Source organism: Nymphaea colorata, chromosome 4 (genome assembly GCF_008831285.2).
Source record: "Nymphaea colorata isolate Beijing-Zhang1983 chromosome 4, ASM883128v2, whole genome shotgun sequence".
NCBI classification, from domain to species: Eukaryota; Viridiplantae; Streptophyta; class Magnoliopsida; order Nymphaeales; family Nymphaeaceae; genus Nymphaea; species Nymphaea colorata.
This window is the reverse complement of record NC_045141.1, coordinates 16,721,317-16,734,841: the sequence shown is the minus strand read 5'-3', so window position 1 is coordinate 16,734,841 and position 13,525 is coordinate 16,721,317. Positions and strand designations below refer to the sequence as shown.

Genomic DNA, 13,525 nt, shown 5'->3' with positions numbered 1-13,525 from the left:
TTTATCTATAGTCTGTGCAGGAATCGTTTCTCACAGGAACAACCCTCGTCTTATTAAAATTCACGGTAAAATAATACAATTCTGAGCTTTCGAAAGGTTCTTTACCTGTTTCAGCTTGCAATCGTGGCGGAAGGTTTGGACGATCGGAAAATTCGAGTGCGAAAAGCTATGTTTCATTCTATGTACCAAAAAAAAAAAGCTATGTTTCATTCTGCATCTATTTCTGTGTTGGAAAGACTTGGAGAAACTGTCCTTGTCTGTTTGCGTTTTCCTCAATCAGACGTAGGTCTGCTGTCGCAAATTGCAGAGTATGAGCTCTGTGACGTTTGGATGAATGTGTGGGAGGTTGATCTTTGGAAATGCCTGTCTCAGAGTCCTGCACTTGCGATTCCTTTCCTCATTTGATTTTGTTACATTTCACTTCAATGCTCAAATCTTTCTTCTGTTTAATAGCAAAATGGACGGAAACGTTCTCTTCAGGAACATTCGGGAAGCGGAATTCAAGCTCTGCCCTTTGGAGGCCACAGTAGTTTCCCTTTCGCCGTCAAACTCCTCGACTGGCCAAGAAGGTAAAACATCTTCAGAGACCGTTTGCAGTAGATTGTAGATTAATGATAATGAAAATTTGATTGAAGAATTGGTAGGGGTGCGCCAGGCCCTTGCAGTAGTGCAACGCATGGGCGACGCTCGAAGTAGCCCCAGTAGCAAGCTACTGGTGGTGGCCAACTTCCCCCACAAGAAATTAATTTAATATCGTGTGGTCACATGGACCACGTATCAGATATTAAACTGATAAGAACAGATACTACACTTGATCTTAGCCAAAAGGCCGAGAAAGGTATGATTTTAACAGATGCAGTTGGCTCTCTTTTATAGGCCTCTCACCAACCATCACTATCTTCCTTCCATCGATACAGGACTTAATACAAAGGTTCAGTAACGTGCGCCTAATTTAAGGACAGCTGATGCATTCAAGTCGATACAGAATTGGCTTTCTAAGCACATCAACAAAAAGGAGGCAACTCGCTGACCGGACCCAACCCATTTGGGCCAGGGATGGCCAAAAAGTTCAACTTAGGAATCATTTTGAACGTTTCGGGTCTGAGATATGACTATAAACCATAGCATGAGGCCCATACCGTAGTACCCATGTCCATGAATCTTGTCAAAGATCCACAATCATTTGAATGCTTCCTAACGATATTTGTAGAAATTTTGGTATTTCATTTCCTTTGCATAAATAAAAGTTAAATGCGGGTAAATAAGAAATTTTGGTCCATAGGACTTCAATAGAGTTGCAAATGGATTGGATCCAGGTCAGGAATGGACTCAAATTCAGTACGCATTAGAACTGACAGCCATTGAAAACCCAGATCAAGACTACATACAACCCCACCTTTTATGAGATTTTCAAGACCAAATCCTCTTTTTCCGTCAAAAGAAGGAAAGAGATGGACTTGGAACAAAACCTTTAAGCAGTTGCATCTGTATTATATAAACTTCTATCTCTTTGTTCTTTAAAACGCACAGTCTTATACTCACTTGCATATAAAAATCTAAGGTCACATAGATACTGAGGTCAGGGCTCAACTTAGCTCTCATAAGATCTAGATTTTGATCCCACGTTAGGCTTAATAATCTTGTGTCTGGATTTGGACCAGCCATACCAAAATGTAGCCATGAACATACACGTGATCCGCTATAGTTTTATGTTGGACTCAAACTGGGTGGTAGTCTATAAGTATATTCTCATGTGAGATCATTTAGATTCCAAACTTGCCCGAAGCCCGTAATGTCTACTTTATATACTTTGGCGTTTTTCATATACTTTCTTTTAGTTTATAATTATACAAGTTTTACAGGTAAAACCCATATATACCATATGTCGTCAGCCCTATCTGACACCATCTAGTTTGTAAATATGAAAATATAATAATAAAAATAACAGGTGGCATATAATTTTACTTTCAAAAATACCATATTTTATTTGAAGATTTTATCTCTGCCCAAGAACATAGTGATTAATACATTGCAAATAACGCCAAAGAACACACCTAGAGGGACAAATCTGATAAATTAAAGAATTTTATTTGCATAAATTGCAGATTTCTCACTCTTTGTTGAGAATCCACCGATACGTACATTCAGATATAGGACTCAAATCTGCCTCAAAATATCATCCAGATCTGGATCTAGTATTTAAAGTTTTATTCCTTCGCCCGATCCCACCTGATATGGTTAACTTACGAACAAGAAAAGCAAGCATAAAAATTGGAGGCCAAGAAGGCGCTTGGCCAAGTATAAGAAATTTAAATTGAACAATGTTAGGGCTTTTCCCCACAAAGGGAAGAAACCCTCCAAAAATAGGCGTATGCCGCTTTTAGTGGAGAGCACACGGTATTCTTTAGTAAAAGGCGAAAGAATAGTTCGCTCTGTGCTCACCACGCGGCTGCGTGAGTTACACTTTTGGTCCTCGCTCATAATATAGGAAGCGATTGGGGGTGTCGATATCACCTCCTCGTCGATACAGGACTAAATTCTTCCGCGGTTGCCTTTGGGATTTTTGCCTGTTGAACCACTGGAGGGTACGCCCTCTTTCCGGGCATGGCTTCCAATTTCCGATAGGAAAACTTGATCCACGCAGCATTCACAAATCCAACCGTTAAAACGGGTGTCCTCATCAGATTTGATTGTTGAAGTTGGAACTATGGACATGGATTTGGATCCAGTTCTACTATTTCTCTATTCAAATTCATGTCTAAGTCCAAATTACAACCGACTCAACTAAAGATACGGATGCCAGTTAACTTGAAAAATCACAATGCAAGCTGCTCAGTTCCTGTGCTTTATTTTGTCTGAAAATTCTTTTACTCCATGCCCAAATCTTGTTCTCCAGCTTGCAAATTCCCGTCGTTCATGGGCCATTTAAACCTATAAAGAAAATGAAATTGATTTAAAACATCTAAATCCAAATGTAGAAAACTGACAAGCAATTGAGATCTGTATTCGGATTGAACAAATTTTTTTCTAGATCTGAAATACGCTGTAGCACACGTTCCTGAGAAAAATAGTAGCATGCTTTTACATGCAAAAGCTACCCCCGGTTGGATTCTGGCCCAGATGAAAGCGGGATCTGATGCAAAACATTGACCAGGGTCTGACACCAAATAAAATCGGAGCCGACACAAATGCATCTTTCTCCCTCTCTCAGCCGGTCAATCTTTCAAGCTTGTTGATAGTCTTGTACTGTTTACTCGTAGACTCTGATTTGAGGCTTGGTTATGTAAGAATTTGACGCTAGTTGGTATAGCTTATTGTATTTATATGCATCAAGTTTGGTTGGTGTTGACTGCAACTTCCCACCTAATCTCTTTTGGGTCCCAATACATGCTTTATACAGAGGCTGCTGCAGACTCTGATTGATCAAAGGCCTAAGAGGAAGCGCCTCCTGCATGAATCCTTTGACCAATCTTAGCCATACCAACAAACGCCAACTCTAAAAAATACTATTCAAAAACAAATTGTGAAAGCCAAAAGGAGTGAACTTCATGGAATTCCAAATCACAATCCACCAACCTTTATATTTTGAAGGATATTGGTGTGGAAATTTTCTATTATGTGGATAAACGACAATGAATAGATTGATAATCGTGTCCCCACTTGAAGGGCTTTGGAGCAAATGATTTGTTTAGTTTAGAGGCTTTAAAAAAAACAGTACACTATTAAAACTTTTTAACTTGTTATAACCTAAACTGACGTCGCCACCTAATTAGCAAAAAGAACTGAGGATTTCTCTACTGTTAATGTCTTGCACCTAACTGGGCTTATTCACACTTGAAACATATTGTTCGGATGTAAATATATATAGTACACGATTCAAGTTTCGAAACTTATGGAGATAGACTCAACATCCTCTATAGAAACATGGCTTGAATTGTACTCTCAGTTTATAGGCAAAGTAACATTCCCACGGGTTATTATGCAAAATAAATTGATCGTTATTAACAAACTTATGTGAGTTGAGTTGGGAAGTACATATGCTTCATGTTTGCTTCGTGGAGCTCCCTTTTATGAGTTTGCTCGAGATCTATGTAGCCCTCAGGCAACTTCAAACACAAATAGCTTGACTTATTCGGAACCTTTTAATCTCACTACTTTGTTGTCCTTAAACGATCTTTGACGATGATGTATGTAAAAGATATTGTTTACAAGGTTGATCAGAGAGCATACATTTCGTTTAAAATTACAAAAAATCTGTGTAGGTGGAACGTATTATAACAACTTGGTCCACTCTTAAATGGAGCTCATGGTTCGACAAATTTTTAACCTCAAGATGATCAATCACTTAGCAAGTTCTTTTATAAATTTTGTAACATTATTCATAATTTTGCATACAAGTCTATACTTTTGCGATATTACATTAGTTGAAGGAGCGTTGACTAAAATGAGGATGTCAATCAGTTTATTTTCTGGAAAATTTTTATAAAAATCATACCAATTTCGGTGGCATGAAAACCACATATATAATTTAAACGTTAAATTAACAATTAAAAATTGAGTAATTTTTGTAAAATATTTAATTTTTTCGTTTATAGCATAATAACACAAAGCGAAAAACTCCGTAAATTTTTTGTAGAGTTTACTCGATTGGGGTTTGGATTTGGCCAGGCTCAAACTCGACCGGTGCCCGAGTATCGGTCTCGCTACGGTCAAAATCAAGGAAAGTTACGTTTTCACACCTCTTACTCGGCGGCTCGTAAACGGCTTCATTTTTTTTTAGCGGGAAGAGATTGCGTTGCGGGGGAAAGGGAAAAACCCACGACAGAAAAGAACAAAGAAATATTGTCTTCCACTTGGTAGACTTCATTACAGTGGAACCGAGTAGAAGCGCTAACCCTAATCCTATCAAAAAGCTCAAAGTCGATCGTTGGATTGTGTTCCGTCCCAGTTGTTACTTCGGATTTCTGAATAATTGCTCCGATTTTGGCCGGATTGACAGGGGAGCGCGTATCTGACCGCGGAATCTAATTCGCAAGGTAGTTATTTTTTTTCGCACCTTTCGATTCAATGATTAATCGGCCTGTCGTTCGGTTTGGGTGTTCTTGGGGAAAATGGAGAGGAATCTCGTTTTGTTAATGAACTTTAATATTCATAGGAAAATTGTATAATTCTGAGATTCTGAAACGTGTTTTAGTTGTTTGGTTTTTTGGCTATGCTGGTTTGCAATCGTGGCGGAAGGTTGAGATCGTCTGGAAAATTTGAGTGACCATGATAAACTATGCTTCGGTGTGAATCAATTTCTGTGGTGGAAAGAGTTGTAAATGACGTCCTTATTTAGTTGAGTTTCCTGCATCAAACACAGGTGGGCTGCTCGCAAATCGCAGAAATGAGCTCCGTGACATTTGGATCAGTCCATGTGGATTATGGATGCACATGGAAGGTCGGTCATTGGAAATGCTGGTCGCAGGGTCCTGCATTTTTTCTTGTGATTACTTTCCTTGTTGATTATTATGTGACGTTCTACTTCAATCTTAAATCTTTGTTCTATATAGCAGAATGGACGAAAAGCTTCTCTACTTCCAAAATTTGGGAAGCGGAATTCAAGCATGCTCCTTGTGAGGGCCTCAGTAGTTTCACCTTCGCAGACCTTCCCCTCGACTGGCCAAGAAAGTAAGAAATCTTCAGAGACTGTTAGGGTGGGCGTGCTCGGTGCAAGTGGATATACAGGTTCCGAGGTAGAGTTTTCAAGTTCCTTTTTACGCGTTCGATTGGTTTCTGCGGTAACCATTCCTATGAATTGCAACTGCTAGATGAATTTCCTCTCGTCGTTACATGCTTCTCTCAGAAAGTAAATTTGTATGTGATCGCCGGATACAAAAGGTTGCCTTTAAAAGCAGCAAATTAGTAATTTAGTAGCCTAGATTGGATTCACCATATGCAATTCTAAATAAACATTTAATGTAATTTTCGTTGATTAGTTGGTAGCAACCAATGTTTTCATTGGTTGCTCTCACTTTTGGTGGTCGGCTGCTCTAAAACAGGGGTTTAATATGCTGATGTGGCATACTTTCCAGTGGTTGTTCTCGAAGACTGCTGATTATCTACATTGGAACCAGGGCTATACCACGGGTACTTATATGTGCGTAATTGTGTATATTCGTGTATGTAGACGGGCATGTAGATGTGTCTGTGTTGCTGTGGTAAACGCAAGGGTGAGAGGGTGCATACTGATGTGCATGTGTTATGCATATGGAGTACGTGATTAATTGATGAAGGATGTAAAATCGTCTTGGATCCTCTATGGTCAACATCTTTTGTGTTAGGTTCAAACTCTATTGTAGGCCTGAGTAAAAATTGTTCCTAATTGGTACTATTGAATTCCAACAAATAGCTACACGAGGCTCCACCTTAGTTAACTTGGGTATAAAAGGTCGTGCTAGGCAATGTGGAGTGAATTTAGCCGTTGAAATTGATAGATGTGTTTAATCAAGAGAGAACATATATAGGATCAGTTCTTTCTATACTCATATCTGCTCTTTTCATGGTTGAAAGATTCAACAGATTCATCTTCCACAGAATGACAATGTTATGAAACCAAAAAGGTTCTTCATTAAATAAAATGCTTTGTCGCTTTTTACTGTCTGAAATTTGCTTTTATTACCACTTTCTGTAGATCTTTGATCCCAGTCACTGATTTGGATTCTGTCCATGGCATACCATGAATTCCAGTACATTCCTAGTCAACACGTTGTTGTTTCTCAATATTCACTTCTATTTGGCTGTTTTTTTTTTGGAGCAGATCGTGAGGCTTTTAGCAAACCATCCAAACTTTAAAATCACACTTATGACTGCTGACAGAAAAGCTGGACAATCTCTTGGATCTGTGTTTCCTCACTTGATTACACAAGTAAGGGCAAGTCGTCATGCAGCTTCTCCATTTTGTTGTGGATGTGTATTTGATGTATTATTGAAATTCAGAGCTGGGTTCAGTTCTGAAGTTAACAGCTCCAAATCATGTGATCACTTTTGTCTATGTTTATGTCAATAAAATTTGGTGAACAGTTTTTCTTTTGTTTGGTGGTTCCCGGGTGGTTTGGGGGGGGGGGTGTTCCTAGCTTTCTTCTCTGCATTTGTGATGTATCTAGAGATTTCACCACATCATAATGTGAGCTTGGACAGTGAAATGATCTGAAATTAGTATTTTTTTCTTTTCTTAAGAAAAAGAAATAGAACAATTGATCTAGTTAGGTAATCAATGACTGAGTTGTCTTCCTCCAATAGCACTTGTTATTGGCTTGAAGCGCTGATGCTTGATGCGAGTGAATTCGTGTGCTTTTCTCATTTGAAAAGGTGACATTGATAAGGGTTGATGTGTTCACTTATTATATGTAAACATGGTATTATATGATCGTAACTTATGTGATTAAATTATCACCTGCTTTTGTGCTACACCAGTTGGATGTTCTTTTGACACTTTGGCCGAAACATCCTGTGCCAAAAATGCCCTTGAGTTCACGAAGTCATTCCATGTTCAGCAGGTTCTTCTATGAAAGCATATGGACTTCACAAGCTTTATTTATGTTGTACATGGTAGCAAGTCGCCAATGATACATCATTATGATGCATTTCCAGGCTTCGGATGGCTATACATGAAGGGAAACATGATGCATTTTATGCATGACAATCTTTATCTTTTATCCTACATTATACAACTTCATGATTATATAATGTATGTCCAGTTACTCTTATTTATTCTTTATGAATTTTTCATAGTTTTTTTTGTTTTCTTTGATATTTTTAATCCTGTCTTGATTTTGCTATTTTGTCTATCTTTTATAATTTTAATCTCCAGAAGTTTCTCCCTCAAAATTAGTCTCAAACTTACATGACTAATATTTTGTAATGAAGATATGGTCAATCCAGTGTTTATGACTGCACTGTGAAACTATGAGATCTATTTTTTTATTTCTGGGACTTATGATTGGTTACATAGATGTATTATTTGAGAAATTGACATTTGCTTAAGATAATGACTTTTAGGGACTTATTGATTATTGATTAAAATTGCAGGAGTTGCCAAAGATGATTGCCGTCAAAGATGCCAACTTCTCTGAAGTTGATGCTGTGTTTTGCTGTTTGCCACATGGAACAACTCAGGTCCTTTATCTTTTTCTTGCCTGGGAACGCATCTTCCTTTCTGAAATTTGAATGCATTCTTTTGTCTATTATGTTGTGGTTATCAGTTGATGCAATCAAATGGCTGTACTGTTTCTTACTACAGGAAATCATTAAAGGTCTTCCAAGGGGGATAAAAATTGTTGATCTTTCTGCGGTATGCATTGCTTTCAGCTCCTTTTGAGGTCATCTGAGATTTCTGCTGCTTATTGTTCATCAGCCTTTAATTTAGGGCTAAGATAATAGGATGAAAACTGCAGGATTTTCGGCTCCGTAACATTGATGAATATGAGGAGTGGTATGGGCAACCTCACAGAGCACCAGAATTGCAAGTATGTGGCTCTTTTTGGCTTTCCATAAAAAATACAGGCAGATGCATTTACTATTATTGATTATGTTGCAAAAAATGATAGCCGAAGGCAGCTTTTGCTTTATTTTACAATTGACACATAGGTAAGTGACCCTTTTGACATGCTTATTTATTTATTTGCTGGAGAACATGTTTCCATGTAGATAATCAAACGTCATAAATAATGTTAAATATGATATCTCCTGTTGATATTGAACTTCTTTAAGAATCTGCAGAAACACTAAAAGGCCATAGTCTACAGAATGTTTTCTACTAGCAATAGAGCCTAGATCTACAGAATGTTTTCACTAACCATAGTCTACAGAATGTTTTCCACTTTGCAACTTGGTGCTAAAGAACCCAGTGCATTTTACTTTGTCTGTTTTCCGTTTCCTGTTCCATATCTTTCCTTTTCTCCTATCAATTCAGGAAGCACTATTAAGATTACCATATTGTGACCACTTACTACTACCCTGCACTGGTATGGTGGGGTGGCCTTGAATCCTTCACATTGGAGGAGATAAAAAATTCAGTGCCTGGTATGTGGCCTGTGCTGAAGGGACAATGTTGATAGGAAACTGTGCTGGTGTCCAAAGGGGAAATGTTTGAGTAGCTTTACACCATAGATTTCGAAATGAGGCCACAGTCAACATCACTTCCTGTTGGCAATTGGAATCTCTGGACTCTCCCTGCTGAATCAAAAAGAAAGAAAAAAAAAAAAAGCCTTACTGGTTATCTGAAGTCAGTAATGGTACCTTCTTCCAAACTAATCAACCTTGGAGAATATAAGCTAGTTTAGTTAACATGCTAAACATTTCTATTTCACATTCAGTGTTCTCCATTTTATTGTGCGGCATCTTACTTTGTTGTTCTATCCTTTGCATCTTACCTGTTGGCGAATGCTGTAAATCATCTCCTTTAATCTGTATGGCTAGGCATGTTGCTCAAAGAGCTACTGATTTTCTCTTTGTTTTGTCCTGTTGCTGTGGGCACTTTTTAAATTTCCAGAAAGAAGCTGTATATGGATTGACGGAGATTTTGAGGGATGACATCAGAAATGCTCGTCTAGTTGCTAATCCTGGTTGCTATCCAACATCTATTCAGCTTCCTCTTGTTCCTTTGCTAAAGGTTCTTTTATTCAACTTCTAAGGCACTTTTGTGACTTCTCAAACTGTCCAATAGTGCATGGAAATATTCTGCTTCTCTTTTGCATTTAATTATTATTTTCTACCAAGTTCCAATTGAATTTAAATTTTTTGTCTGTGTTCATCTTAGAACTCAATAGTGTCATGTGTGTACATGTGCTGTGGTGTGGGAAAGAGGGAACTGCCTGATCTTTTGGTTGATAAACCAATAGTCCTTCTTTTTCCCTACGCATCACTTTTTCTTCTTTGAAAGATAACAAAAATGCATAATTTATAATTTTATACCAAGTGAGAAGTCAGTTAACTATGCCTGTCATAAGGCTTGTGATTAAAGTTATTAATGAACTTTAGCCATTTTCAATCTGTTGGAGCTTATAGTTTTAGTCACTCGTGGAGATTGATATATTTCATTCAAGTAGTTCTTCCAATATTCTGTTTATCAAAATCTTATTCTTTTACCTATAGCAGCATATCAAAATCAGGAGCATTTTATGAGCTCATGTTTGGCAAAAGCACCTGTCATAAAACTCTTTGCTGGTCCACCCTCGTCTAACATTTTTTGTTTATGCTACCTCCTGTAGTGTATATGTCAACTGAAATTTTGTTCCTTTGATTTTCAATGATTTTTTTTTTTTTGGTTTCTTCTAGGAACGACTGATTGAAGTGAGAAACATTATTATTGATGCAAAATCTGGAGTAAGTGGTGCAGGTAAGGATCATACACCCATATATTTAGTTGTACTTTTTGTTTTTTGAATTCTATTGACTTTTTTTTCCCTTAAATCAAAGTTTCATATACTAAATTTTTATTTCTTTAAAGTATGTGTTGATTCTTGAAGTTTCTCCTTAAGCTGTACAAAATAACTTACGGAATTTCATTCTTTTACATTCTTGTAGGACGTGGTGCAAAGGAGGCAAATTTGTATACTGAAATTGCTGAAGGCATACATTCTTATGGAATTACTAAGCACCGTCATGGTATATATGCTTGAAGTCTCATTTCATTTTATTTATTGCAGTTAATAGACCATTCACCTTCCCTATGTGTGCGTATTTTCTTCGGTCATTTATTACCAAACTGGATTGCTACAGTGAATTGCTTGCTATCTTGTTGCATTGGCACAGGGTGCCTATGTGAACATTTTCCTAGATTTAGATAGATAGATGGAGGCTTGCTTTAGGAGAGAGATAGAGAAGTAGTTAGCTATTGGTCAAATCACAAACCTGGTTTTTCCCGCATGTAATGTTTATTAGATTTTTCACAAGTGAAAATGGGAATCCCTTTTCTGGCAACCCGGATCATCATTTTCACAAGTCTAGTATTTAATTTGTTTCTTTCAGCATCCTCTCTTGTAAACCAACCATTAGGAGCTTGTGTATGGACAAATTTATTTAAAAATTATTGACAGTCATGATTAAGGTTACATTATTTATTATAGCCAATACATGAAGTCTGCATGTTGACCATGGCTTACACTTCAAGCGATCTACTTGTTTTCCTTTACTTTATCTAATTGACTCATTTATTTACTGTTAGCTTTCTATTCTTGTTGCTTCTTCAATTCTCTATTAGTTTTTGGGCACCTGCTAAATGTGTTTATGAGCTGACCATATACACCATTTGAAGGTTTAGTTTGAAGATTGATTTGTTTGGTAATTTATCCATTTCAGTCCCTGAAATTGAACAAGGGCTCAACGATGTATCATCTTCAAAAGTGGTTGTTAGTTTTACACCACATCTAATGCCAATGGTAGGAATTGTTCTAAACATAATATCCCAACATGAACAAAACTTTTTCTCTTTCCCTTATTGCACTGGCAGTTTCAGACTTGTTGAGGGCCATATACTGCACTGAGTCATGTTATTGCGATATTTAATCAGAGCCGAGGCATGCAGTCAACCATATATGTGGAAATGGCCTCTGGAGTGACAACTGAAGACTTGTACCAATGCTTAAGTAGCTATTATGAGGTAACTTTTTGTGTTCTATGCAGTCAATCATATTTATGAAAATGACAGGCTTTCTGTGTTCTCTTTTTGCTATCATCTGGAGGTGACAGCATGCTAGAGACAGATGGATGTGTTATATTATTATTAGTCTTGTACTTTTTGGAAATTGGAAAATCTTTCCCATGAGTACTGTATGCAATTTTGCTGCTTTGTACTTACAGGAGTCATGCTGTGTTAATAGCGATATTTAGAATCAAGTTGATCTTGGATTGTTTATACTTATTAGTAGGTAAATTAACCTATGCAATGTGGTAACCCAAAGATCTGCATGTTGATCTAACCAAGTCCAAAGTGAAGAAATTCATTCAGTAGTCACCTCAGTGAGAAAAGAATGATATTGCTTGTGATTCTTGTTTATAAACTCATGTTACAGATTGATTTGTTTTATGATCAATTGATCATCAGTCAAGTTCAGAACAGGGGATGACATGGATTAAATTCTGACTGTTTGAGTTTGGCTTTTGAAACTCAAATCCATCTTGTTTGACTTGACTCCAACTTGGTTGTTAATGAAATGTGCTTTTTCCAGTGCTTGTTCTACACGTGCATGGTTGAGGCATTGCACCAAGCACATACAAGCTCCTCATTTGCCTCTTGAATACTTAGCAATTCCACGGTTGGAATTTGGTTTATTTGCTGAAATAAGCAAGCTTGTAGCAGTTCATCTGAACCTATTGATGACGTTGCATTTGTAAGATGTTAGTCTGCTTTGTTTTTCTTAGGAAAAAAGAAAAATGAAAATTGCATGTGCTTTCTTGGATATGGACACGACAAAGGGGAGTCTTCTTTATTGGAGGACTGGAACCTTTTTAAGCTCCTGTTGTCTTGTTGCTTGTTTTGTATTTGGAATATGTGAAGAATTTGCATCAACTTGTTGAGTCTTATATTTTAAAAAACATTTTTAACAAAGCAGGAACTTTGACTTAAAAAGATCATGCTGTTAATGTTCCTTGATATGGATGATTATCTTCGCTTTTCATTTTCCACTTATTCCAGAATGAAGAATTTGTGGTTTTGTTGGAGAAAGGAGCAATTCCTCATACTAGAAATGTCCGAGGATCAAATTACTGCTTCATGAATGTATTTGATGACCGGATTACTGGAAGAGCAATAATAGTCTCTGTTGTAAGTGGACATTGATACCTTTTGCAAGTATTGTTGCTTATATCAACGCAGAAAAAATTGACCAGCAGTTTCTTTCCATTTATTGTTGTTATGCTTATTGCAGATTGACAATTTGGTGAAAGGAGCTTCAGGGCAAGCACTGCAAAACCTTAATCTGATGATGGGATATCCTGAGGGCACTGGATTGCGTTATCAACCACTCTTCCCGTGAGACCAGTTATTTTGGGCTTCATATGATTTTGCCAGGTCGAAATGCCTGACTGGCTTGTGTTGCTTGCTGTCTGCACACTGTAATGAAGTGATAGGCAAGCAAGTGCAAAGGTAATTACTCCTCCCGAGAAGCTCACTATTACGGATAATAAGGGGACAGCCTGTATCCATTTCCGTGATCTCTGGATTCTGTGGCTAGGTCGCTACAAAATCTGTGGACTTCACAAGTCTCCACGTTATTTATTGTTGTATTTTCTACATGCTCGATGAGCTCATCATCGGCGTGTTTTCTCATGTTTCAAATAACTGTGTCCTCGTAATTAAGATAGCTCTTTGCTCCATGGCATCTTCCTAGATCCTTGAGATCCTCTTAAGCTTTGATCCTTGAGATCCTCTTAAGCTCTTATGGCGTAGAAGCTCAACCATTTATGTACTTTTCTGAGCTAGTAAATGTGCATGCGCTTTTCTCGTTGAGTATATATGGTCCTTTACGATTTGAAAAGGGAAATT

The 13,525-nt window shown here is 37.5% G+C and overlaps 1 protein-coding gene and 2 non-coding genes across 4 annotated transcripts; 1 reads left to right on the top strand and 2 right to left on the bottom strand.

Annotated features, from left to right (window-relative positions):
• Positions 1-641: 641 nt before the first annotated feature.
• LOC116253760 (U2 spliceosomal RNA) lies at positions 642-842 on the bottom strand. Its single transcript, XR_004172527.1, has one exon. It is a non-coding gene; the product is annotated as a U2 spliceosomal RNA (small nuclear RNA).
• Positions 843-2,332: 1,490 nt separating this feature from the next.
• LOC116253766 (U5 spliceosomal RNA) lies at positions 2,333-2,451 on the bottom strand. Its single transcript, XR_004172532.1, has one exon. It is a non-coding gene; the product is annotated as a U5 spliceosomal RNA (small nuclear RNA).
• A 2,327-nt stretch (positions 2,452-4,778) lies between these two features.
• Positions 4,779-13,356, top strand: LOC116253705 (probable N-acetyl-gamma-glutamyl-phosphate reductase, chloroplastic). Of its 2 annotated transcripts, XM_031628669.2 has the most exons (14): positions 4,779-5,036; positions 5,363-5,440; positions 5,556-5,735; positions 6,800-6,907; positions 8,071-8,157; positions 8,282-8,332; positions 8,436-8,507; positions 9,533-9,652; positions 10,318-10,378; positions 10,567-10,647; positions 11,341-11,420; positions 11,552-11,641; positions 12,677-12,805; positions 12,909-13,356. In XM_031628669.2, exons 2-14 carry the CDS (start codon positions 5,387-5,389, stop codon positions 13,014-13,016), a joined length of 1,221 nt encoding a protein of 406 aa, XP_031484529.1. In that variant the 5' UTR covers positions 4,779-5,036; positions 5,363-5,386; the 3' UTR covers positions 13,017-13,356. The 2 variants fall into 2 exon arrangements, with proteins under 2 accessions (XP_031484529.1, XP_031484530.1); XM_031628670.2 differs by lacking the exon at positions 5,363-5,440.
• Positions 13,357-13,525: the final 169 nt, after the last annotated feature.